The sequence below is a fragment of the Bos mutus genome, chromosome 3 (genome assembly GCF_027580195.1).
Source record: "Bos mutus isolate GX-2022 chromosome 3, NWIPB_WYAK_1.1, whole genome shotgun sequence".
Taxonomy (NCBI): Eukaryota; Metazoa; Chordata; class Mammalia; order Artiodactyla; family Bovidae; genus Bos; species Bos mutus.
The window spans coordinates 719,384-743,686 of record NC_091619.1 but is presented as its reverse complement, the minus strand read 5'-3'; the positions used below and the strand labels follow the sequence as shown (position 1 = coordinate 743,686).

At 40.5% G+C, this 24,303-nt stretch overlaps 1 protein-coding gene across 2 annotated transcripts in view; it reads left to right on the top strand.

Annotated features, from left to right (window-relative positions):
- Window positions 1–1,168: 1,168 nt before the first annotated feature.
- FCRL1 (Fc receptor like 1) overlaps window positions 1,169–24,303 on the top strand; it is a 33,084-nt gene continuing 9,949 nt past the window's right edge. The window contains exons 1-2 of one of the 2 annotated variants that reach the window (XM_070365680.1): window positions 1,169–1,303; window positions 21,997–22,017. In XM_070365680.1, the coding sequence (XP_070221781.1) occupies window positions 1,273–1,303; window positions 21,997–22,017 (52 nt within the window). In that variant the 5' untranslated portion in view covers window positions 1,169–1,272. The remainder of the gene's footprint in view (window positions 1,304–21,996; window positions 22,018–24,303) is intronic. The other variant, XM_070365686.1, reaches the window with a different exon arrangement.

Below are 24,303 nucleotides of genomic sequence, written 5' to 3'. Positions count from 1 at the left end.
CAGATTCTTTACCATCTGAGCCACCAGTGAAGCCCAAATATATGCCTGCTGCTGCTGCTGCTAAGTCACTTCAGTCGTGTCTGACTCTGTGACCCCATAGATGGCAGCCCACCAGGCTCCCCCTTCCCTGGGATTCTCCAGGCAAGAACACTGGAATGGGTTGCCATTTCCTTCTCCAATGCCTACTCTTTTACAAATTCATTTCTATTTAGGTTATTATTTAGGTTATTATTAGACCATTTGTTTCTTTTCTTAATCTTCCTCTTTGCACTCGATACCTGGACTTGGATGTCATTACTGAAAAACATCTTCCCATATCCCCTAATACCTTAGCTTCCACACATTCTTACTTCTACATACTCAAAGACTGAAGAAATGTTGAAAATTAAGATGGCTTATTCCCTTCTAATGCACAGTCTGAGTTACATACAGTCTTCAAGTGTGGAGAACTGGTAGCCCCAAGGTGTTAAGGGAAGAAATGGGAGAGATTACAAATATCCTAATTTTGGGAGAGGGGAGGAACAATATTACAAATGCCAGGGTTAGTGATAATGGTGAACTTACGTCAAATGCCCAGAAGATAATTTGCATATGCATAGTTCCTGAATTTCACTTATAAATGTTTCTTAGTTTGTAATTTCACATGATTTTATTTTTCAGTTGTTTTCATGCCCAGTGGTTGATTTCATGTTTCAATCAACACATGATGATTGTTTCAATCATGTGCAACTACTGTCACACATTACCCACAACCTGGGTGACAGCCTATTCGTCCCTGCCTTAGTGACACTTGTGTGTGTAGGGTGACTACAGTTGAGGCTGCTGCAAGGCAAAAGGATGTGCTGATTAGATATGGTTGAGAAGACACACTTACCAAAGGTGACAAACATGCCATTTGAATTTCAGCAGGACCACTGCCTGATGAGATGCCCATCAGTCAGAATCTGCCTTTGGGAAATTTACTTTAAGCTACCTGAGTTCTTAAAGAAGGTGCTGATGTATTAATATGCACTGTCTTCAAAATTTGGAAATAGAACCAAACTATAAACAGGAGTGTATTTAATCTTCTTGACCTCCAGAGCAGACGAAATAGAGTGGCTCTCAGGAGACTCTTGTTCCTTCTATTTCTGTACATGTGTGCTTCCGATCATGTGACTTCTGATCCTGACTTCCTCAAACTTCTGACAAGCCACATCCTCTTCACTCTAAGATGAATTCTTTTTTGATGAGACAGTACCTTCAGTTCCATGTCCACTCCCCAACCTGGTCCTCATGTTCCTGAGGCTTCTGCTGTTGATCTGTGGTGAGTAGGACAACTCAGAGAAAGGTGTGGGATTCTATCCCCTAGCGCCCTGCCTTCTGAAGATTTGGGGTTTCTCAGGACTGAGTTTCTGCCCAGTGATAGTCAGGTGTGCTCAGAGCTTTACTCCCCACTGAGGGCTCAGAGCTGGGCAGAAAGTTATAGATAATGGAGAGCCAGATTTTGGAAGAAAACTGCCATTTTATTTTTTATCTCATAGCAAGTGTTCACTTTCTGTCTTTCTTTCCTCTATTGATTCTGACTTTGTTCTTGATGGTTTTGATAGCCACAAAGATAATTCATACAACAAATTGGCCTCTTAGTCTCTTTCCCTTCTTATCATTAAAATGATTTCTATATTTTCTTCCTGTGTTGTGTGTTAGTAACTCAGTTGTCTCTGACTCTGCAATCCCATGGACTGTAGCCTGCTAGGCTCCTCTGTCCATGGAATTCTTTCTCTGGGCAAGAATACTGGAGTGGGTAATTATTCCCTTCTCCAGGGAATCTTCCTGATCCAAGAATCACCTGGGTCTCCCACATTGCAGGGAGATTCTTTACTATCTGATCCATCAGGGAAGCCCCCATCCTTCCTTGGCTTCCCCTATTTCTACCATCAAACCCCAAAACTTGTGATTACCAACAACTGTCCCACTTCCAAAGTCTGATTTCAGCATCCACCTTCCCATCCAATTACAGCATATTTCCAGCTCACTTTGTCTAATGCTCCATATTCAACGTGCCTTCCACTCCCCAGTCTTACTTTTCCATTGTAAATTAGTACACTCTGTGTCCTCACTTCACAGATTTCATCACAATACTCTTAAATACATAATCACCTCTTTTACCCATAGTGCTCTTCTGACTAACATTCTTTTCTGCATGCTTTACACCTGTGCCTGAGCAACTGAATGTGACCCGAAACAAAAGGCACAATCTTGCTGCTTTTATTTTTTTCTAAACATAGTACACCAATCTTAGGTGGCTATCAGAGGTGCCACACAATCCTATTCTTTTGGAGTCAAAGCTCTTCCATTCTTGATGACCACTTCCTCATACTCCCTCCTTTCTCCTCAAACTTTTCTCTTGTTGCTCTTAATTTAGAACACTGAGGAAAAGAAAAGCAATCAAAAGGAAATTTCTTCATCTTCCCACTGCAGTATCTATCAACCTGCCCACCTCTGTGTTTACATACTGTGCCTTTTCTCCCCCTATTATGGATATATTTTCCCTCATCCTATTGAAGGCAGGACTCTCCACTTGTGCATTGGGCCCAGACTCCCTGGCTCCATCATCAAAATGTTTCTCCATCCTGGGCTCTTCCTATAAATATACAAATATGTTATAATACCTTCTATTTTAAAATCATAGAAATGTGACCTCCATTTGCTTCACGATTCAATGTATCCCTTTATAGTTTTCAGTGAGTTGCTATCTTTACCTGGCATCCTCCCATACTTTCTTTTTAAAATTCGTTGTTAATTTTCTTTGTAGTAAGATTCAGTTTTTGATGCACTTTGATTTTTTTTATAATCTAAACTTTTAATTTTTAAAATGAATTAATTTATTTATTTTACTTTATAATATTGTATTGGTTTTGCCATACATTGACTTGAATCTGCCATGAGTGTACATGTGTTCCCCATCCTGAACCCCTCTTCCACTTCCCTCCCAATCCCATCATTCTGGGTCATCCCAGTGCACTAGCCCCAAACACCCTGTATCATGCATCAAACTTGGACTGGCGATTCGTTTCACATATGATATTTTACATGTTTCAATGCCATTCTCCCATATCATCCCGCCCTCGCCCTCTTCCACAGAGTCCAAAAGACTGTTCAAAACATCTGTGTCTCTTTTGCTGTCTCGTATACAGGGTTATCGTTACCTTCTTTCTAAATTCCACATATATGCGTTCCGTTCAGTTCAGTTCAGTCGTTCCGTCGTGTCTGACTCTTTGCGAATCCATGAATTGCAGCACGCCAGGCCTCCCTGTCCATCACCATCTCCCGGAGTTCACTCAAACTAATGTCCATCAAGTCGGTGATGCCATCCAGCCATCTCATCCTCTGTCGTCCCCTTCTCCTCCTGCCCCCAATCCCCCCCAGCATGAGTCTTTTCCAGTGAGTCAACTCTTCACATGAGGTGGCCAAAGTACTGAAGTTTCAGCTTTAGCATCAGTCCTTCCAAAGAACACCCGGGACTGATCTGCTTTAGAATGGACTCGTTAGATCTCCTTGCAGTCCAAGGGACTCTCAAGAGTCTTCTCCAACACCACAGTTCAAAAGCATCAATTCTTCGGCATTCAGCTTTCTTCACAGTCCAACTCTCACATCCATACATGACCACTGGAAAAACCATAGCCTTGACTAGACGGAACTTTGTTGGCAAAGTAATGTCTCTGCTTTTGAATATGCTATCTAGGTTGGTCATAACTTTCCTTCCAAGGAGTAAGCGTCTTTTAATTTCATGGCTGCAGTCACCATCTGGTGATTTTGGAGCCCCAAAAAATGAAGTCTGACACTCTTTCCACTGTTTCCCTATCTATTTGCCATGAAGTGATGGGACCAGACACCATGATCTTCGTTTTCTGAATGTTGAGCTTTAAGCCAACTTTTTCACTTTCCTCTTTCACTTTCATCAAGAGGCTTTTTAGTTCCTCTTGACTTTCTGCCATAAGGGTGGTGTCATCTGCATATCTTTTAGTATACTGTATTGGTGTTTTTCTTTCTGACTTACTTCAGTCTGTATAATAGGCTCCAGTTTCATCCACCTCATTAGAACTGATTCAAATGTATTCTTTTTAATGGCTGAGTAATATTCCATTGTGTATATGTACCACAGCTTTCTTATTCATTCATCTGCTGATGGACATCTAGGTTGCTTCCATGTCCTGGCTATTATAAACAGTGCTGCAATGAACATTGGAGTACATGTGTCTCTTTCGATTCTGGTTTCCTCAGTGTGTATGCCCAGCAGTGGGATTGCTGGGTCATATGGCAGTTCTATTTCCAGTTTTTTTTTTTTTTTTTAAGGAATCTCCACACTGTTCTCCATAGTGGCTGTACTAGTTGGTGCATTCCCACTGTGTAAGAGGGTTACCTTTTCTCCACACCCTCTCCAGCACTTATTGCTTGTAGACTTTTGGATCACAGCCATTCTGACTGGCGTGAAATGGTACCTCATTGTGGTTTTGATCTGCATTTCTCTGATAATGAGTGATGTTGAACATCTTTTCATGTGTTTGTTAGCTATCTGAATTCTTTGGAGAAATGTCTGTTTAGTTCTTTGGTCCATTTTTTGATTGGGTCGTTTATTTTTCTGGAATTGAGCTGTAGGAATTGCTTGTATATTTTTTCAGATTAAGTCCTTGTCCATTGCTTCATTTGCTATTATTTTCTCCCATTCTGAAGGCTTTTGTCTTTTCTCCGTTGTATATTTTTGCCTCCTTTGTCAAAGATAAGGTGTCTACAGGTGTGTGGATTTATCTCTGGGCTTTCTATTTTGTTCCATTGATCTATATTTCTGTCTTTGTGCCAGTACCATACTGTCTTGATGACTATGTCTTTGTAGTAGAGACTGAAGTCAGGCAGGTTGATTCCTCCAGTTCCATTCTTCTTTCTCAAGATAGCTTTGGCCATTCGAGGTTTTTTATATTTCCATACAAATTGTGAAATTATTTGTTCTAGCTCTGTGAAAAATACCGTTGGTAGCTTGATACGGAGTGCATTGAATCTATAGATTGCTTTGGGTAGTATACTCATTTTCACTATATTGATTCTTCTGATCCATGAACATGGTATATTTCTCCATCTATTAGTGTCCTCTTTGATTTCTTTCACCAGTGTTTTATAGTTTTCTATAAATAGGTCTTTTGTTTCTTTAGGTAGATATATTCCTAAGTATTTTATTTTTTCATTGCAATGGTGAATGGAATTGTTTCCTTAATTTCTCTTTCTGTTTTCTCATTGTTAGTGTATGGGAATTCAAGGGATTTCTGTGTGTTAATTTTATATCCTGCAACTTTACTGTATTCATTGATTAGCTCTAGTAATTTTCTGGTGGAGTCGTTAGGGTTTTCTATGTAGAGGATCATACCATCTGCAAACAGTGAGAGTTTTATTTCTTTTCCAATAAGGATTTCTTTTATTTCTTTTTCTGCTCTGATTGCTGTGGCCAAAACTTCCAAAACTATGTTAAATAGTCGTGGTGAGAGTGGGCACCCTTGTCTTGTCCTGTCTTTAGGGGAAATGCTTTCAATTTTTCACCATTGAGGATAATGTTTGCTGTGGGTTTGTCATATATAGTTTTTATTATGTTGAGGTATATTCCTTCTATTCCTGCTTTCTGGAGGGTTTTTTTTTTTTTTTTTTTTTTGTCATAAATGGATGTTGAATTTTGCCAAAGTATTTCTCTGCATCTATTGAGATAATCATATGGTTTTTATTTTTCAATTAGTTAGTGTGGTGTATTACATTGATTATTTGCAGATATTGAAGAATCCTTGCATCTCTGGGATAAAGCCCACTTGGTCATGATGTATGATCTTCTTAATATGTTGTTGGATTCTGTTTGCTAGAATTTTGTTAAGGATTTTTGCATCTATGTTCATTAGTGATATTGGCCTGTAGTTTTCTTTTTTTTTTTTTTTTTTTGCATCTTGTCAGGTTTTGGTATTAGGGTGATGGTGGCCTTATAGAATGAGTTTGGAAGTTTACCTTCCTCTGCAATTTTCTGGAAGAGTTTGAGCAAGATAGGTGTTAGTTCTTCTCTGAATTTTTGGTAGAATTCAGTTGTGAAGCCGTCTGGTCCTGGGCTTTTGTTTGCTGGAAGATTTCTGATTACAGTTTCAATTTCTGTGCTTGTGATGGATCTGTTAAGATTTTCTATTTCTTCCTGGTTCAGTTTTGGAAAGTTGTACTTTTCTAAGAATTTGTCCATTTCTTCCAAGTTGTCCATTTTACTTGCATATATTGCTGAAAATAGTCTCTTATGATGCTTTGTATTTCTGTGTTGTCTGTTGTGATCTCTCCATTTTCATTTCTAATTTTGTTGATTTAATTTTTCTCCCTTTGTTTCCTGATGAGTCTGGCTAATGGTTTGTCAATTTTATTTATCTTCTCAAAGAACCAGCTTTTGGTTTTGTTGATTTTTGCTATGGTCTCTTTCATTTCTTTTACATTTATTTCTGCCCTAATTTTTAATATTTCTTTCCTTCTACTAACCCTGGGGTTCTTCATTTCTTCCTTTTCTAGTTGCTTTAGGTGTAGAGTTAGGTTATTTATTTGACTTTTTTCTTGTTTCTTGAGGTATACCTGTATTGCTATGAACTTTCCCCTTAGGACTGCTTTTAAAGTGTCCCACAGGTTTTAAGTTGTTGTGTTTTCATTTTCATTAGTTTCTATGCAAATTTTGATTTCTTTTTTGATTTCTTCTGTGATTTGTTGGTTATTCAGCAGCGTGTTGTTCATCCTCCATATGTTGGGATTTTTAATAGTTTTTCTCCTGTAATTGAGATCTAATCTTACTGCATTGTGATCAGAAAAGGTGCTTGGAATGATTTCTATTTTTTTGAATTTACCAAGGCTAGATTTACGGCCCAGGATGTGATCTATCCTGGAGAAGGTTCCATGTGCACTTGAGAAAATGGTGAAATTCATTGTTTTGGGATGAAATGTCCTATAGATATCAATTATGTCTAACTGGTCTATTGTATCGTTTAACGTTTGTGTTTCCTTGTTAATTTTCTGTTTAGTTGATCTATCCATAGGTGTGAGTGGGGTATTAAAGTCTCCCACTATTATTGTGTTATTGTTAATTTCTCCTTTCATATTTGTTAGCAGTTGTCTTACATATTGCGGCGCTCCTGTGTTGGGTGCATATATGTTTATAATTGTTATATCTTCTTCTTGGATTGATCCTTTGATCATTATGTAGTGACCATCTTTGTCTCCTTTCACAGCCTTTGTTTTAAAGTCTATTTTATCTGATATAAGTATTGCTACTCCTGCTTTCTTTTGGTCCCTATTTGCATGGAAAATCTTTTTCCAGCCCTTCACTTTCAGTCTGTATGTGTTCCCTGTTTTGAGGTGGGTCTCTTGTAGACAACATATGTAGGGGTCTTGTTTTTGTATCCATTCAGCCAGTCTTTGTCTTTTGGTTGGGGCATTCAACCCATTTACATTTAAGGTAATTACTGATAAGTATGATCCCGTTGCCATTTGCTTTATTGTTTTGGGTTCGAGTTTATACACCGTTTTTGTGTTTCCTGTCTAGAGAATATCCTTTAGCATTTGTTGGAGAGCTGGTTTGGTGGTGCTGAATTCTCTCAGCTTTTGCTTGTCTGAGAAGCTTCTGATTTCTCCTTCATATTTGAATGAGATCCTTGCTGGGTACAGTAATCTGGGCTGTAGGTTATTTTCTTTCATCACTTTAAGTATGTCTTGCCATTCCCTCCTGGCTTGAAGAGTTTCTATTGAAAGATCAGCTGTTATCCTTATGGGAATTCCCTTGTGTGTTATTTGTTGTTTTTCCCTTGCTGCTTTTAATATTTGTTCTTTGTGTTTGATCTTTGCTAATTTGATTAATATGTGTCTTGGGGTGTTGCGCCTTGGGTTTATCCTGTTTGGGACTCTCTGGGTTTCTTGGACTTGGGTGACTATTTCCTTCCCCATTTTAGGGAAGTTTTCAACTATTATCTCTTCAAGTATTTTCTCATGGTCTTTCTTTTTGTCTTCTTCTTCTGGGACCCCTATGATTCGAATGTTGTGGCATTTAATATTGTCCTGGAGGTCTCTGAGATTGTCCTCATTTCTTTTAATTCGTTTTTCTTTTATCCTCTCTGATTCATTTATTTCTACCCTTCTATCTTCTAATTCACTAATTCTATCTTCTGCCTCTGTTATTCTACTATTTGTTGCCTCCAGAGTGTTTTTAATTTCATTTATTGCATTATTCATTTTATATTGACTCTCTTTTATTTCTTCTAGGTCCTTGTTAAACCTTTCTTGCATCTTCTCAATCTTTGTCTCCAAGCTATTTATCTGTGATTCCATTTTGATTTCAAGATTTTGGATCAATTTCACTATCATTATTTGGAATTCTTTATCAGGTAGATTCCCTATCTCTTCCTCTTTTGTTTGGTTTGGTGGGCATTTATCCTGTTCCTTTATCTGCTGGGTATTCCTCTGTCTCTTCATCTTGTTTAAATTGGTGAGTTTGGGGTGTCCTTTCTGTATTCTGGCAGTTTGTGGAGTTCTCTTTATTGTGGCATTTCCTCGCTCTGTGTGGGTTTGTACAGGTGGCTTGTCAAGGTTTCTTGGTTAAGGAAGCTTGTGTCGGTGTTCTGGTGGGTGGAGCTGTATTTCTTCTCTATGGAGTGCAATGAAATGTCCAGTAATGAGTTATGGGATGTCTGTGGTTTTGGGGTGACTTTGGGAAGCCTGTATCTTGGAGCTCAGGGCTGTGTTCCTTGCTGCTGGAGAATTTGCTTGGTATGTCTTGCCCTGAAACTTGTTTCACCCAGAGAGGTTTACAGCATTATATGGAGAAGAGAAGAGTGAGGAGGGAGTTAGAGGTGACCTGAATGAGATAAGGTGGAATCAATAGGGAGAGTGGGCTATTCAGTAATCTCTTCCTTATGTGGACTCCACAACTGGACCGCTCAGAGTTGTTCACAGAGTTATACAGAGAAGAGAAGGAGGAAGGTGGCAGAGGTGGCCAGGAGGATAAATGGGGGGAATGAAAAGGAGGGAGACAGATCCAGCCAGTAATCAGTTCCCTAAGTGTTCTCCACCATATGGAACACACAGAAATTCACAGAGTTGGGTAGAGTAGAGAGGGGTTAGGGAGGAGACACCAGCGACCTAGTGGAGAAAAAGGAGAGTCCAAAGGGAAAGAGAGCAGTTAAGCCAGTAATCTCGCTCCCTAGTGAAAAATGGGTACTGAAGATTGGGTTCTTAAAGGTACAAAATTGGTAACAAATACATAAAAGCGAAAATTAAAAATCTAGAGTAGAGTTTGGAATTTCAAAAATACGATGTTAAAGAAAAGAAGGAAAAGAAAGAGAGAAAAAAGGAACAAACAAAAACAAACAAGGCCGCAAGAATTATAAAGAAAATATAGGTACAAAATTGATAACTAATACCAAAAAGCAAAAGTTAAAAATCTAGAGTAGAGTTTGGAATTTCAAAAATACAATGTTAAAAAAAGAAGAAGAAAAAGAAAGAGAGAGAGAGAGAGAGAAAAGAACAAAGTCATATAAATTATAAAAAAAAAAAAAATACAGGTACAAAATTGATAACAAATACCAAAAAGCATAAATTAAAAATCTAGAGTAGAGTTTGGAATTTCAGATATACAATGTTATTAAAAAGAAGAAGAGAAAGAAACAGAGGAAAAGAAAAAAAAAAAAAAAAAAAAAAGGTCACAGAAATTATATAAAAACAAAACAAAAAAAAACTATAGGTACAAAATTGATAACAAATACCAAAAAGCTAAAATTAAAAATCTAGAGTAGACTTTGGAATTTCAAAAATACAATGTTAAAGACAATAAGGGAAAAAAAAAAGGTCAAAATTACAAAATATATATATATATATATGAAGTTTGCTTTAAAAAAAAAATATAGGGTCTTCTTTTTTTTTTTTTTTTTTTTTAAAGTAATCAGTTATAAAAGTGGAAATTAAAGGAATAATAGAGGACTTAAAATTTTTTTAATTAAAAAAATAATTGAAAAAAAAAAGAAAGAATGATCGTACAAATAGTAAAAATATATCTAGGACTTTCTCCGGTTTTGTTGTTGAGTATTGTGGGTTCAGTTCATTTTTGGCTAGTTCCTTGGTCCGACTTATATTTCTCAAGATCTATAGGCCCCTTCCTATGTAGATGGTAGTAACCACAGGGTTTTAATCTATTGCCTGTAGCTTCCAAGGCGGTTCCCTCTGTTATAGCTTCTTCTGTTTGCTGGTCTCTTCAGTGTCTGGTTTCCACCCTGACACAAAGGGGACGGTGGAGGACACTTTTTTTTTTTTTTTTAGGCTCACTTGTTCAGTCGCGCTGAGGGGAGGTAGGGAGGGATGCTGCAAACAAATAACACTGACGTGTGCTTGCAGTGCCTCAGCCACACTGGGTCTGCCCCCCGTTCACGGCGCGTGTAGCCTCTCTGCCCACACTGCTCAGGCTCTAGGTTGCTCCACTGGGAACCATCCGCGGCCGGCCCTGGGCTGCCTGTACTTCCCAGGTCCAAGCCGCTCAGGTTCAGGCACCCGGGTAGTCCTCAGAGGCACAGACTCTCGGTTGGGCCTGCGTTTTGTGCCCTTCCCAGATCCGAGCAGCTCAGGTGATGAGGTGTTTTGCGCGCGCGATTGCTGCGACTTATCGCCTCCCCGCCGCTCGGTTATCTAGTTGTGCACCGGCACACCTTCTCAGGCAGATGTTGACCGTCCAGACCCCCAAGAAGTTTTAGTTAGCAAAGAAGCCTGTTTACAGTTTTATAGATAATGTCTCTCTGGGGCTGCGATTGTCCCCTTCCGGCTCTGGCTGCCTGTCACCGGAGGGGGATGGTCTGCCGCCGGCTATCTCTGTTCAGTCCTTTGTTCTGTGCACGGGCCTGGCGGTGTCATAGGTTAGGGCTGGCTTTTCCCGTGGTAGATATCCCACAGTCTGGTTTGCTAGCCCAAATTATTTCGCTCAGATAGCACTCGGGGTATTCAGGCCAGATTCTTGCGATGCAGCCCGCACCGCGCCTCCCTGCCCAGCCCCCGCTTGCTAATGGCGGATGCAGGCGTCTGTGCTGCTTCTCCGCTGGGGGAGTTACCATAGGGCTCGCAATGTGTGGGTTTTAATTATTTATTTTTCTTCCCTGTTATGTTGCCCTCTGTGCGTCCAAGGCTCGGCACAGATTCGGCAGTGAGAAGGTTTCCTGGTATTTGGAAACTTCTCTCTGTTTAAGACTCCCTTCCTGGGACGGAACTCTGTCCCTCCCTCTTTTGTCCCTTTTTTTGTCTTTTATATTTTTTCCTACCTCCTTTTGAAGACTTGGGTTGCTTTTCTGGGTGCCTGATGACCTCTGCCGGCATTCAGAAGTTGTTTTGTGGAATTTACTCGGCGCTTAAATGTTCTTTTGATGAATTTGTGGGGGAGAAAGTGTTCTTCCCGTCCTACTCCTCCGCCATCTTCTTTTCTTGTTTCTTGAGGTAAGCCTGTATTGCTATGAACCTTCCCCTTAGTACTACTTTTACAGTGTCCCATAGGTTTTGGGTTGTTGTGTTTTCATTTTCATTCATTTCTATGCATATTTTGATTTATTTTTTGATTTCCTCTGTGATTTGTTGGTTATTCAGCAGCGTGTTGTTCAGCCTCTATATGTTGGGATTTTTAATAATTTTTCTCCTGTAATGACATCTAATCTTACTGCATTGTGGTCAGAAAAGATGCTTGGAATGATTTCAATTTTTTGAATTTACCAAGGCTAGGTTTATGGCCCAGGGTGTGATCTATCTTGGAGAAGGTTCCATGTGTGCTTGAGAAAAACGTGAAATTCATTGTTTTGGGGTGAAATGTCCTTAGATATCAATTAGGTCTAACTGGTCTATTGTATCATTTAAAGTTTGTGTTTCCTTGTTAATTTTCTGTTTAGTTGATCTATCCATAGGTGTGAGTGGGGTATTAAAATCTTCCACTATTATTGTGTTATTGTTAATTTCCCCTTTCATACTTGTTAGCATTTGTCTTACATATTGTGGTGCTCTTATGTTGGGTGCATATGTATTTATGATTGTTATATCTTCTTCTTGGATTGATCCTTTGATCATTATGTAGTGTCCATCTTTGTTTCTTTTCACAGCCTTTGTTTTAAAGTCTATTTTATCTGATACAAGTATTGCTACTCCTGCTTTCTTTTGGTCTCTATTTGCATGGAATATCTTTTTCCAGCCCTTCGCTTTCAGTCTGTATGTGTCCTTTGTTTCAAGGTGAGTCTCTTGTAGACAACATATATAGGGGTCTTATTTTTGTATCCATTCAGCCAGTCTTTGTCTTTTGGTTGGGGCATTTAACCCATTTACATTTAAGGTAATTATTGATAAATATGATCCCGTTGCCATTTACTTTATTGTTTTGAGTTTGAGTTTATACACCCTTTCTGTGCTTCCTGTCTAAAGAAGATCCTTTAGCATTTGTTGGAGAGCTGGTTTGGTGGTGCCAAATTCTCTCAGCTTTTGCTTGTCTGTAAAGCTTTTGATTTCTCCTTCATATTTGAATGAGATCCTTGCTGGGTACAGTAATCTGGGCTGTAGGTTATTTTCTTTCATCACTTTAAGTATATCCTGCCATTCCCTTCTGGCCTGAGGAGTTTCTATTGAAAGATCAGCTGTTATCCTTATGGGAATCCCCTTGTGTGTTATTTATTGTTTTTCCCTTGCTGCTTTTAATATTTGTTCTTCGTGTTTGATCTTTGTTAGTTTGATTAATATGTGTCTTGTGGTGTTTTGCCTTGGGTTTATCCTGTTTGGGACTCTCTGAGTTTCTTGGACTTGGGTGACTATTTCCTTCCCCATTTTAGGGAAGTTTTCAACTATTATCTCCTCAAGTATCTTCTCATGGTCTTTCTTTTTGTCTTCTTCTTCTGGGACTCCTTTGATTCGAATGTCGGGGTGTTTAACATTGTCCCAGAGGTCTCTGAGGTTGTCCTCATTTCTTTTAATTCTTTTTTCTTTTATGCTCTCTGTTTCATTTATTATTCTATCTTCTACCTCACTTATCCTATCTTCTGCCTATGTTGTCCTACTGTTGGTTCCCTCCAGAGTGTTTTTGATCTCAATTATTGCATTATTCATTATATATTGACTCTTTTATATTTCTTCTAGGTCTTTGTTAAACCTTTCTTGAATCTTCTCGATCCTTGTCTCCAGGCTATTTATCTCTAATTCCAATTTGTTTTCAAGATTTTGGATCATTTTCACTATCATTATTTGGAATTGTTTATCAGGTAGATTCCCAATCTCTTCCTCTTTTGTTTGGTTTGGTGGGCATTTATCCTGTTCCTTTACCTGCTGGGTATTTCTCTGCCTTTTCATCTTGTTTATATTGCTGTGTTTGGGGTGGCCTTTCTGTATTCTGGCAGTTGGTGGTTCCTCTTTATTGTGGAGGTTCCTTGCTGTGAGGGGGAGGGGGTTGGACTGGTGGCTTGTCAAGGTTTTCTGGTTAGGGAAGCTAGTGTCAGTGTTCTGGTGGGTGGGGCTGGATTTCTTCTTTCTGGAGTGCAATGAAATGCCCAGTAATAAGTTTTGAGATGTCAATGGGTTTAGTATGACTTTGGTCAGCCTGTATATTGAGGCTCAGGATTATGTTCCTGGAGAATATGCGTGGTATGTCTTGCTCTGGAGCTTGGGTAGTGCTTGGTTTCAGTGTAGTTATGGAGGCGTTTGATGAGCTCCTATTGATTAATGTTCCCTGGAGTCAGGAGTTCTCTGGTGTTCTCAGGATTTGGACTTAAGCCTCCTGCCTCTGGTTTTCAGTCTTATTCTTACAGTAGCCTCAAGACTTCTCCATCTATACAGCACTGATGATAAAACATCTAGGTTAATGATGTATAAAGTTTCGCCACAGTGAGGGACACACGGAGAGGTACACAGAGTTACATGGAGAAGAGAAAAGGGAGGAGGGAGATAGAGGTGACCAGGAGGAGAAGAGGGGGAATCAAGGGGGAGAGAGCAAGCTAGCCAGTAATCACTTCCCTATGTGCTCTCCACAGTCTGGATCCCTCAGAGATGTTCACGGAGTTACAGAGAAGAGAAGAGGGAGGAAGGAGACAGAGGTGGCCAGGAGGATAAAGGGGGAATCAGAAGGAGACAGATCCAGCCAGTAATCAGTTCCCTAAGTGTTCTCCACAGCCTGGAACACACAAAGAGATTCACCCCATTGGACAGAGAAGAAAAGGTGGAGGAGGGAGATAGAGGTGACATGGTAGAGAAAAAGGAGAGTCAAAAGGGGGACAGAGCAATCAGGCCAGTGATCTCATTCCCAAGTAAAACTGGGTCCTAAAGATTGGGTTTTTAAAGGTACAAAGTTGATAACAAATACCAAAAAGCAAAGATTAAAAATCTTGAGTAGAGGTTAGATTCTCAAAAATACAATATTAAAAAATACAAAAACAAAAACCAAACAAACAAAGAAAACACAAAGTCACAGAATTATATATATATATATATATATATATGAAGTTTGCTTTAAAAATAGGGTCTTTCTCTTTTTTTTTTTTTTTGCAGGGTAATAGGTTATAAAAATGAAAATTAAAGGAGTAATGGGGACTTAAAAATAACAAAAAAATAAAATAAAAATTTTTAATTTAAAAAATGATTATAGTTAAAATATATCTAAGACTTTCTCTGGAGCTGTTGTGGACAGTGTGGGGTCAGTTAATTTTCAGATAGTTCCTTGGTTCGGCTTGTACTTCTCATGGTCTATAGGCCCCTTCCTGTGTAGTCGGTGCTAACTACAGGACTTCCACCTGTCACTTCCAAAGCGGTTCCCTCTGTTTATGTTAGCTTCTTCTGTTTGCTGGTCTCTTCAGTGTCTAATTTCAGCCCTGACACAAGCGGAACGGTGGTAGTCACTTTTTTTTAGGCTTGCTTGTTCAGTCGTGTTTTGGGGAGGGAGGAACACTGCAAACAAATATCACTGGCGTGTGTTCACAGTGATTCTGCCACACTGGGTTTGCCCCCATTCACAGCGTGTGTGCTTTCCCAGTCTACACTGCTCAGACTCTAGGTTGCTCTGCTGGGAACTGTCTGATGTTGGCCCTGGTTTGCATGCACTTCCCAGGTCGAAGCCACTCAGGTTCAGGCTCTAGGGTACTCTACAATGGTGCAGACTTGGTTGGGCCTGCGTTTTGCGCCCGTCCCAGGTCCAAGCAGCTCATGTTGCCAGGTCCTTGGCGCGAGTAGTCGCCCCCAGTTGAAGGCTGAGACTTATCCCCTTCCCCGTCCCAGCTGCTCGGTTTTTTCGAGTGTACAACGGGCATGCCTTCTCTCTTCTGGTAAGCTGATTCTGGCTGTGACCCTCCCAGCGGATGTCGACAGTCCAGAATCCCAAGAAGTCTTGGTTAGCAATGAAGTCTGCCTGCAGTTTGGTATAGGATGCTTCTTTGGGACCGCAATTGCCCACTTCCGGCTCTGGCTACCCTTGCCTGCCTGTCTCTGGTGGGGGATGGGCCGGTCTGCAGCCGGATAGCTCTGCTCAGTCCTTTGTTTTGTGAGCGTGCCTGGCGGTGGTTAGGGCTTTTCGTGGGATTGTGGGATAGCAACCACAGTCTGGGTTGCTATCTCAAGCTAGTTCCCTCAGATTGCCCTCAGGGCATTCAGGCCTGGTCCCTATCCTAAGCAATGCCCCCTGGTCCTCCCTGTCTCTCCCTCGCTTGCTAGTGGGGGATTCGAGCGTCTGGGCTGTTGCACTGCTGGGAGTGGCTGTTGGGCACATAATCTATGGGTTTTAATTATTTATTTATTTTTCCTCCCTGTTATTTTGCCCTCTGAGATTCCAAAGCTCACCACAGACCCACAGGAGAGAGTGTTTCCTGGTGTTTGGAAACTTCTCTCTTTTTTAAGACTCCCTTCCCAGGGTGGATCTCTGTCCCTACCTCTTTTGTCTCTCTTTTTAACTTTTATATTTTGTCCTGCCTCCTTTTGAAGACAACGGGCTGCTTTTCTGGGCACCAGATGTCCTCTGCCAGCATTCAGAACTTGTTCTGTAGAATTTGCTTGGCACTCAAATGTTCTTTTGATGAATTTGTGGGGAGAAAGCGGTCTCCCTATCCTATTCGTCTGCCATCTTAGGACCGCCTCTCTGGACTTTGATTTTTGACAAAGGTTTGGAGTCATGTAACTATCACCACAATCAATGTACAGAATATTTCTATCATGTAAAAAATTCCCTCAAGTCCTCAATCCTTTTAGAGTGAACTCTTCCTAACCCTTGGATATTGTTAAACAGTTTTAGGTCCTTATAGTTCTTCCTTATCCTTTCTTGATTCCACTTGAATCAATCTTTGCCTCTACCACTCCACTAAAACTGCTCTGATTAATATCATCAACCACCTCTATGTTGCTTCACCCAGTATTCAATTTTTATTTATCATTTTATTCAACATCTCAGACCATAGTTGACCATTCCAACTTCTGGAAATATTTTCCCACTTGGCTTCTTAATATTATATTCTGTTTGTTTTCTTTCTAACCTAATACCGGATGCTTTACTGATCTCAAAATGTTTGACTTTCCTAAGATTGGCATATAGACTTTTATCCATCCATACTCATTTCCCCAAGTTATATACTTTAGTCATTTTATGCACCATTTTAAACATCTTTAAATTGTTACTTATCCAACATTGATCTCACTTTTGAACACCTTGCATATATTCAACTGCTATCCAACTGTCTAATATGTATTTTAATCTCAACATGTCCAAATAGATCCTTTGATTTACGTGAACCACCACTACCACCATGGAACTTAACCTATTTCTCTCTACCATTCTTCCATTTTTGTAAACATCACCACCGTTCTTCCTAGTAATCTCCTCAGTTCAGTTCATTTCAGTCGCTCAGTCGTGTCCAACTCTTTGCAACCCCATGAATTGCAGCACGCCAGGCCTCCCTGTCCATCACCAACTCCTGGAGTTCACTTAAACTTATGTCCATTGAGTCGGTGATGCCTTCCAACCATCTCATCCTCTGTCGTCCCCTTCTTCTCCTGCCCCCAATCCCTCCCAGCATCAGAGTCTTTTCCAATGAGTCAACTCTTCGCATGAGGTGGCCAAAGTACTGGAGTTTCAGCTTGAGCATCAGTCCTTCCACTGAACATCCAAGACTGATCTCCTTTAGAATGGACTGGTTGGATCTCCTGGCAGTCCAAGGGACTCTCAAGAGTCTTCTCCAACACCACAGTTCAAAAGCATCAATTCTTTGGTGCTCAGCTTTCTTCACAGTCCAACTCTCACAGCCATACGTGACCACTGGAAAAACCATAGCTTTGACTAGATGGACCTTTGTTGGCAAAGTAATGTCTCTGCTTCTAAATATGCTATCTAGGTTGGTCATAACTTTCCTTCCAAGGAGTAAGCGTCTTTTAATTTCATGGCTGCAGTCTCCATCTGCAGTGATTTTGGAGCCCCCCAAAATAAAGTCTGACACTGTTTCCACTGTTTCCCTATTTCCCATGAAGTGATGGGACCAGATGCCATGATCTTAGTTTTCTGAATGTTGAGCTTTGAGCCAACTATTTCACTCTCCTCTTTCACTTTCATCAAGAGGCTTTTTAGTTCCTCTTCACTTTCTGCCATAAAGGTGGTGTCGTGTGCATATCTGAGGTTTTGATATTTCTCCTGGCAATCTTGAATCCAGCTTGTGCTTCTTCCAGCCCAGCATTTCTCATGATGTACTCTGCATAGAATTTAAATAAGCAGGGTGACAATATACAGACTTGACGTACTCCTTTTCCTATTGGGAGCCAGTCTGTTGTTCCATGTCCAGTTCTAACTGTTGCTTCCTGATCTGCATATAGGTTTCTCAAGAGGCAGGTCAGGTGGTCTGGTATTCTCGTCTCTTTCAGAATTTTCCACAGTTTATTGTGATTCAAACAGTCAAAGGCTTTGGCATAGTCAATAAAACAGAAATAGATGTTTTTCTGGAACTCTCTTGCTTTTTAATGAGCCAGTGGATGCTGGCAATTTGATCTCTGGTTCCTCTGCCTTTTCTAAAACCAGCTTGAACATCTGGAAGTTCATGGTTCATGTATTGCTGAAGCCTGGCTTGGAGAATTTTGAGCATTACTTTACTAGCATGTGAGATGAGTGCAATTGTGCAGTAGTTTGAGCATTCTTTGGCCTTGCCTTTCTTTGGGATTGGAATGAAAACTGACCTTTTCCAGTCCTGTGGCCACTGCTGAGTTTTCCAAATTTGCTGGCATATTGAGTGCAGCACTTTCACAGCATCATCTTTCAGGATTTGAAATAGTTCAATTGGAAATTCCATCACCTCCACTAGCTTTGTTCGTAGTGATGCTTTCTAAGGCCCACTTGACTTCACATTCCAGGATGTCTGGCTCTAGGTCAGTGATCACACCATCGTGATTATCTGGGTCATGAAGATCTTTTTTGTACAGTTCTTCTGTGTATTCTTGCCACCTCTTCTTAATATCTTCTGTTTCTGTTAGGTCCATACCATTTCTGTCCTTTATCGAGCCCATCTTTGCATGAAATATTGCCTTGGTATCTCTAATTTTCTTGAAGAGATCTCTTGTCTTTCCCATTCTGTTGTTTTCCTCTATTTCTTTGCACTGTTCGCTGAGGAAGGCTTTGTTATCTGTCCTTGCTATTCTTTGGTACTCTTCATTCAGATGCTTATATCTTTCCTTTTTTCGTTTGCTTTTTGCTTCTCTTCTTTTCACAGCTATTTGTAAGCACCACCACCCCCCCCCCCCAGACAGCCATTTTTCTTCTTTTGCATTTTCCATGGGGATGGTCTTGATCCCTGTCTCCTGTACAATGTCATGAACCTCCTTCCATAGTTCATCAGGCACTCTATCTATCAGATCTAGTCCCTTAAATCTATTTCTCACTTCCACTGTATAATCATAAGGGATTCGACTTAGGTCATACCTGAATGGTCTAGTGGTTTCCCCTACTTTCTTCAATTTAAGTCTGAATTTGGCAATAAGGAATTCATGATCTGAGCCACAGTCAGCTTCCGGTCTTGTTTTGGCTGACTGTATAGAGCTTCTCTATCTTTGGCTGCAAAGAATATAATCAATCTGATTTCAGTGTTGATCATCTGGTGATGTCCATGTGTAGATTCTTCTCTTATGTTGTTGGAAGAGGGTGTTTGTTATGACCAGTGTATTCTCTTGGCAAAACTCTATTAATCTTTGCCCTGCTTCATTCCGTATTGCAAGGCCAAATTTGCCTGTTATTCCAGTTGTTTCTTGACTTCCTACTTTTGCATTCCAGTCCCCTATAATGAAAAGGACATCTTTTTTGTGTGTTAGTTCTAAAAGGTCTTGTAGGTCTTCATATAACCATTCAACTTCAGCTTCTTCAGCATTACTGGTTGGGGCATAGGCTTGGATTACTGTGATATTGAATCACCTAGATACACTTAATTCCTCTTTCTTCTATACTTTATATTCAATCCACAAGTAATTCCTATTGATTCTACCTCCAAACTTATACTGAAATTTGTCCCCTTCACAGCCCAACCAGTACTGCCTAACCCAAGCCACCATCCTCATTCTTCCAGACTAAATTCCCATTGATTTTCATCCTGTTTTTCTTGCAAGTCTGTAGTTTTGCTACAGTGGAAGAGTGATTTTACAAATGGATATCAAGTCAGAACTGTTCACGGTCCCGAATTACATCATGAACAAAATCGAAAGCTATGACCAAGTCCACCAAGCCTTCTGTGACTGGCCCTGGCTTACTTCTCACACAAAAATATCAACCACTCTCTCCCTCAACTAGACAGTTCCAGGTGCACCTGCCTTCTCATTCTGCCTTGAACAAGCTCATTTCCTCTTGAGGTCTTTTTGTTTACTGTTTCTCTGCCAGGAATGTTTTTTCCCCCAATATTCAGAAGGTCTGCTCTCTAATTTCACTCATGTTTCTACTCAATTGACATCTATATAAATAGTCAAGACCATCCCAAGATACTCTGAAACTCATTTTTGTGTTTTATTTTTCATATAACACTGACCATTCTCTGAGATCATGTTGCATATTTATTTTTTTTTATTGAAGGATAATTGCTTTATAGAATTTTGTTGTTTCTGTCAAACTTCAACATTAATCAGCCCATATTTATTTTATAATTGAATCTCATCCACTATAATATAAATTTCTTAATGGAAAAGATTGTCATTCAAGGTCACTCCTGCAACCTAAGAGCAATGTACAAGGCCTGACATACAGTAAGCACTCAAAATTATTTGTTGTATTGATGAGTAAATAAAATGTAATTTTTATGCTCAGTTCAGTTCAGTTCAGTCACTCAGTCATGTCCGACTCTTTGTGACCCCATGAATCGCAGCATGCCAGGCCTCCCTGTCCATCACCAACTCCTGGAGTTCACTCAGACTCACATCCATCTAGTCGGTGATGCCATCCAGCCATCTCATCCTCTGTCATCCCCTTCTCCTCTTGCCCCCAATCCCTCCCAGCATCAGAGTCTTTTCCAATGAGTCAACTCTTCACATGAGGTGGCCAAAGTACTGGAGTTTCAGCTTGAGCATCATTCCTTCCAAAGAAATCCCAGGGCTGATCTCCTTCAGAATGGACTGGTTGGATCTCCTTGAAGTCCAAGGGACTCTCAAGAGTCTTCTCCAACACCACAGTTCAAAAGCACCAATTCTTCGGCGTTCAGCTTTCTTCACAGTCCAACTCTCACATGCATACATGACCACTGCAAAAACCAAAGCCTTGACTAGACGGACATTTGTTGGCAAAGTAATGTCTCTGCTTTTCAGTATGCTATCTAGGTTGGTCATAACTTTTCTTCCAAGGAGTAAGCATCTTTTAATTTCATGGCTGCAGTCACCATCTGCAATGATCAGACCGGATGCCATGCTCTTCATTTTCTGAATGTTGAGCTTTAGCCAACTTTTTTACTGTCCACTTTTACTTTCATCAAGAGGCTTTGGAGTTCCTCTTGACTTTCTGCCATAAGGGTGGTGTCATCTGCATATCTGAGGTTATTGATATTTCTATGCTAGCCCTCATTGATTACCTTCTTGTACCTGAGGAACTAATTTTTCAAATAAACATTTAATCTAAAACTGTAGGCATCTCAGAGTAAACTGGGCCAAAATAGATAGTAATAGTGAGATAAAATTTACTGAATGCTAGATGAATTCCAGACATTCTTTTAAGCATTTTGTGGATATCAACTCATTTAACCTTCACATAACTCTGTGAGGTAGGTTTATTATTATCTCTATTTTACAGGAAACTAAAGCACAGAGAGGTAAAATGTTTTTCCCAGAGTCACACAGCTCATAGGAGGAAGAGCCAGGATTCAAATCAACATCACCTAACTACAAAGCCTACATTTACCCCAGAATTTTCCATTTTTAACCATATGCTATATATGGTAAATTCTTGAGAGATAAGAGAATCTTTGGAGAAATCTGAATTCTTTCTCTGGGCTTAACCCTCCTCTGCTCTGAAGTTGTCAAATAAAAGGGCATTATGTCTTACGTATGACCCCATCCATTCTCCTTGCTGATGAGTCAGCAAGTCTTTAGAGCTGGATCATCAGACTTTTGAGAGACAAGGTGAGGATGATGCACTTGAGGATGGAAGTCACTAAGTAGTTACAGAACAAAAACACCATCTCATAATCACAGATGAGAGAAACTATTGGAAATTTTGATAACAAAACAGAACTGTGTGTCATTTTGTAGGCAGGTGATTGAAGTGGAATAGGGGAAAAGGAATAGAGAGAAAGGAGGAAGGAAGCAGGGCAGGGAAGGGATAGAAAAATAAAGTGATAAGGAGAGAAAAAGAGAAGGACAGAGAGAAAAAGGAGAGAGGAAGGGCACAAGGAAAGGAAGGTGAGCTGTTGGGCAAATCCTCGGGGGAGTTAAACTTTAGGTATGTTTGGGATTTGCCACCCCGTACTGACGGATCTCTGCTGAATTCTCTCCCAGCTCCACTCTGCGAATCAACCGGTGAGTCTCACTTCCTTTTCTTCTTCATGATCTGTGGGTATCTTGCTACTTGAGCTAGTGCAAGAGGTCTGTGGATGGTTGTCTGGTATCTGGTATACAGACGACAGTAGCTCCCTTGGGCCCAGATTGCTTTTGTTTGCACCAGTCTCTGCATGTGTCATGTATGTACTCAGCTGATAGAGCAGGTCTTGCTCTGATCTTCTTTAGACAGTCTTTTTTACGGGGACATCTCAGTTTAGGGAGGGTGATGCTGTTTGCACACGGAAGTCAGGGAGTGCTGAAGACTGATATCGCAAGAATCTCTGCTTTCTGCTGAAAGAGCTCCAAAGCCCCTGTGTATTCCCTAGCTGGGTTCACCACTAGAGGACTGAAGAAAATGCCAAAATCATACCTCCACAGAGAACAACATTATAGCCAATGCTCGAGGCACATACAAATTGTAGACTACTGCCTTCTTCTTATTTCCAGCCCTCCTCTGCAGCCATAATTATTATCTCAGTGCGATTTCTCTCTCAGACTCTGGTTGATGCAAGCTTATTTCATTACTTTGCTCCCAATTCAGTCTTTTTTACCAGGCAAGGAGGGAAAGAAATTTCCCCGCAGAAGAAATCTTCCACTAAAGTATGAAGCTGAAGTCCCAATACTTTGACCACTTGATGTGAACAGCTGACTCATTGGAAAAGACCCTGATGCTGGGAAAGACTGAAGGCATAAGGAGTAGAGGGTGACAGAGGATGAGATGGTTGGATGGCATCACCGATTCAATGGACATGAACTTGGGCAAACTCTAGAAGATGGTGAGGGACAGGGAAGCCTGGCATACTGCAGTCCATGGGATTCAAAGAGTTGGACTTGAGTTGGTGACTGAACACCAACAACAACAACATATTGAAGACTGCTCTCTTGTGCAGGTTTAAAAGGGGTTATCCTGCTACTCCAACACAGGCTTAATGTGCAACTAGGAAACACAGGAATTCCATGACCAGAAATACTCAGTTACTCACCTGATGTTTGTCCAAGACTAATTCACACCTTGTATTGATGCCATGATGCCTTGCGCCTGGCTCTACTTTTACTCCACAAGTGTGTGTGACTCATTTTAGCCTCAGTAGAAATTTTAAGTCACATCCAGGATAAAGAATCAAAGCTTTGGCCACCAGGAATTTGCCAGGTAGTCTTTGTAAATGAGAATTTTCTGAAACAAACTGAACTGCAAGACTGACCTTTGGACCTGTGCAAACTGCCCTGTCCAGTGTCCTACCCCATCTTTATCCCAGACCCATTCAAAAGAGTGGGTTACAGTTGCCTTTTTAAAATTCCCTTTCCTGCCCTGCTCCCGAGACTGTTGCTCCTCAGTCCTCTGGGGACTACAATTTTCCAAGGAGAGAAAATGACTAAATGCACAGGGTATTCCATGCCTCAGCACAGGCAAACATTTTGGTACCATGAAACTGAAAGTTGCTCAGTCGTGACTGTTTGTGACCCCATGGACTAGATAGTCCATGGAATTCTCCAGGCCAGAATACTGGAGAGAGTGGCCTATCCCTTCTCCAGCAGATCTTCCCAACCCAGGAATTGAACTGGGGTCTCCTGCATTGCAGGCGAATTCTTTACCAACAGAGCTATCATGGTACCACGGTTGAATTGAATTGTTAAAAGTCCAAGGGTAAAGCATTCCGATAGGAAGGCTTGGAGATTATAGACACTGGACCAGGAATCACCCCTCAGTGATCTAGAACACCTAGCATTTTTACCTGATAAGGAGACAAAGATGCTTTTCTTAAGGATATTCTTAAAACTTCTCAAAGAACAGAGTCTCTGAAGGTTGGATAAACAAATGCTATGAGCAAATGCTATCAGGGCTTTTGATATTTCATGAACTGCTGCAACTGGGATAGAGAAGGACGTAAGATGAAAGCAGAATACAACTTTACTCATCTTTAATTCATCCAGAAAAGAGCCCCTATGGCCAAAAAAGGATACATGGCTTCTGTAGGGGTTTGTATAGAGGTCCCAGAGCAAGGGATCTGGGCCACATGGGTGTGTGGGTGCAGACTATTTCTTGGCAAGTGCATGCTTGTTCCTTCCATTAGGAATAGCAATAAAAGGGGCAGGAAAAAATAGTTTAAAAATCAAGTTCATCTGAGTATTTCCCAAACTGACTGATCTTCCATGTGTCATATTCTACCTCTGAAAGAGATAATGTGGGTCTGAGACATCAGGGAAAGAGGAACAGAAGAAAATGACAAGTACAGCTTATCACAAGGATAAATGAAGTATATTTCC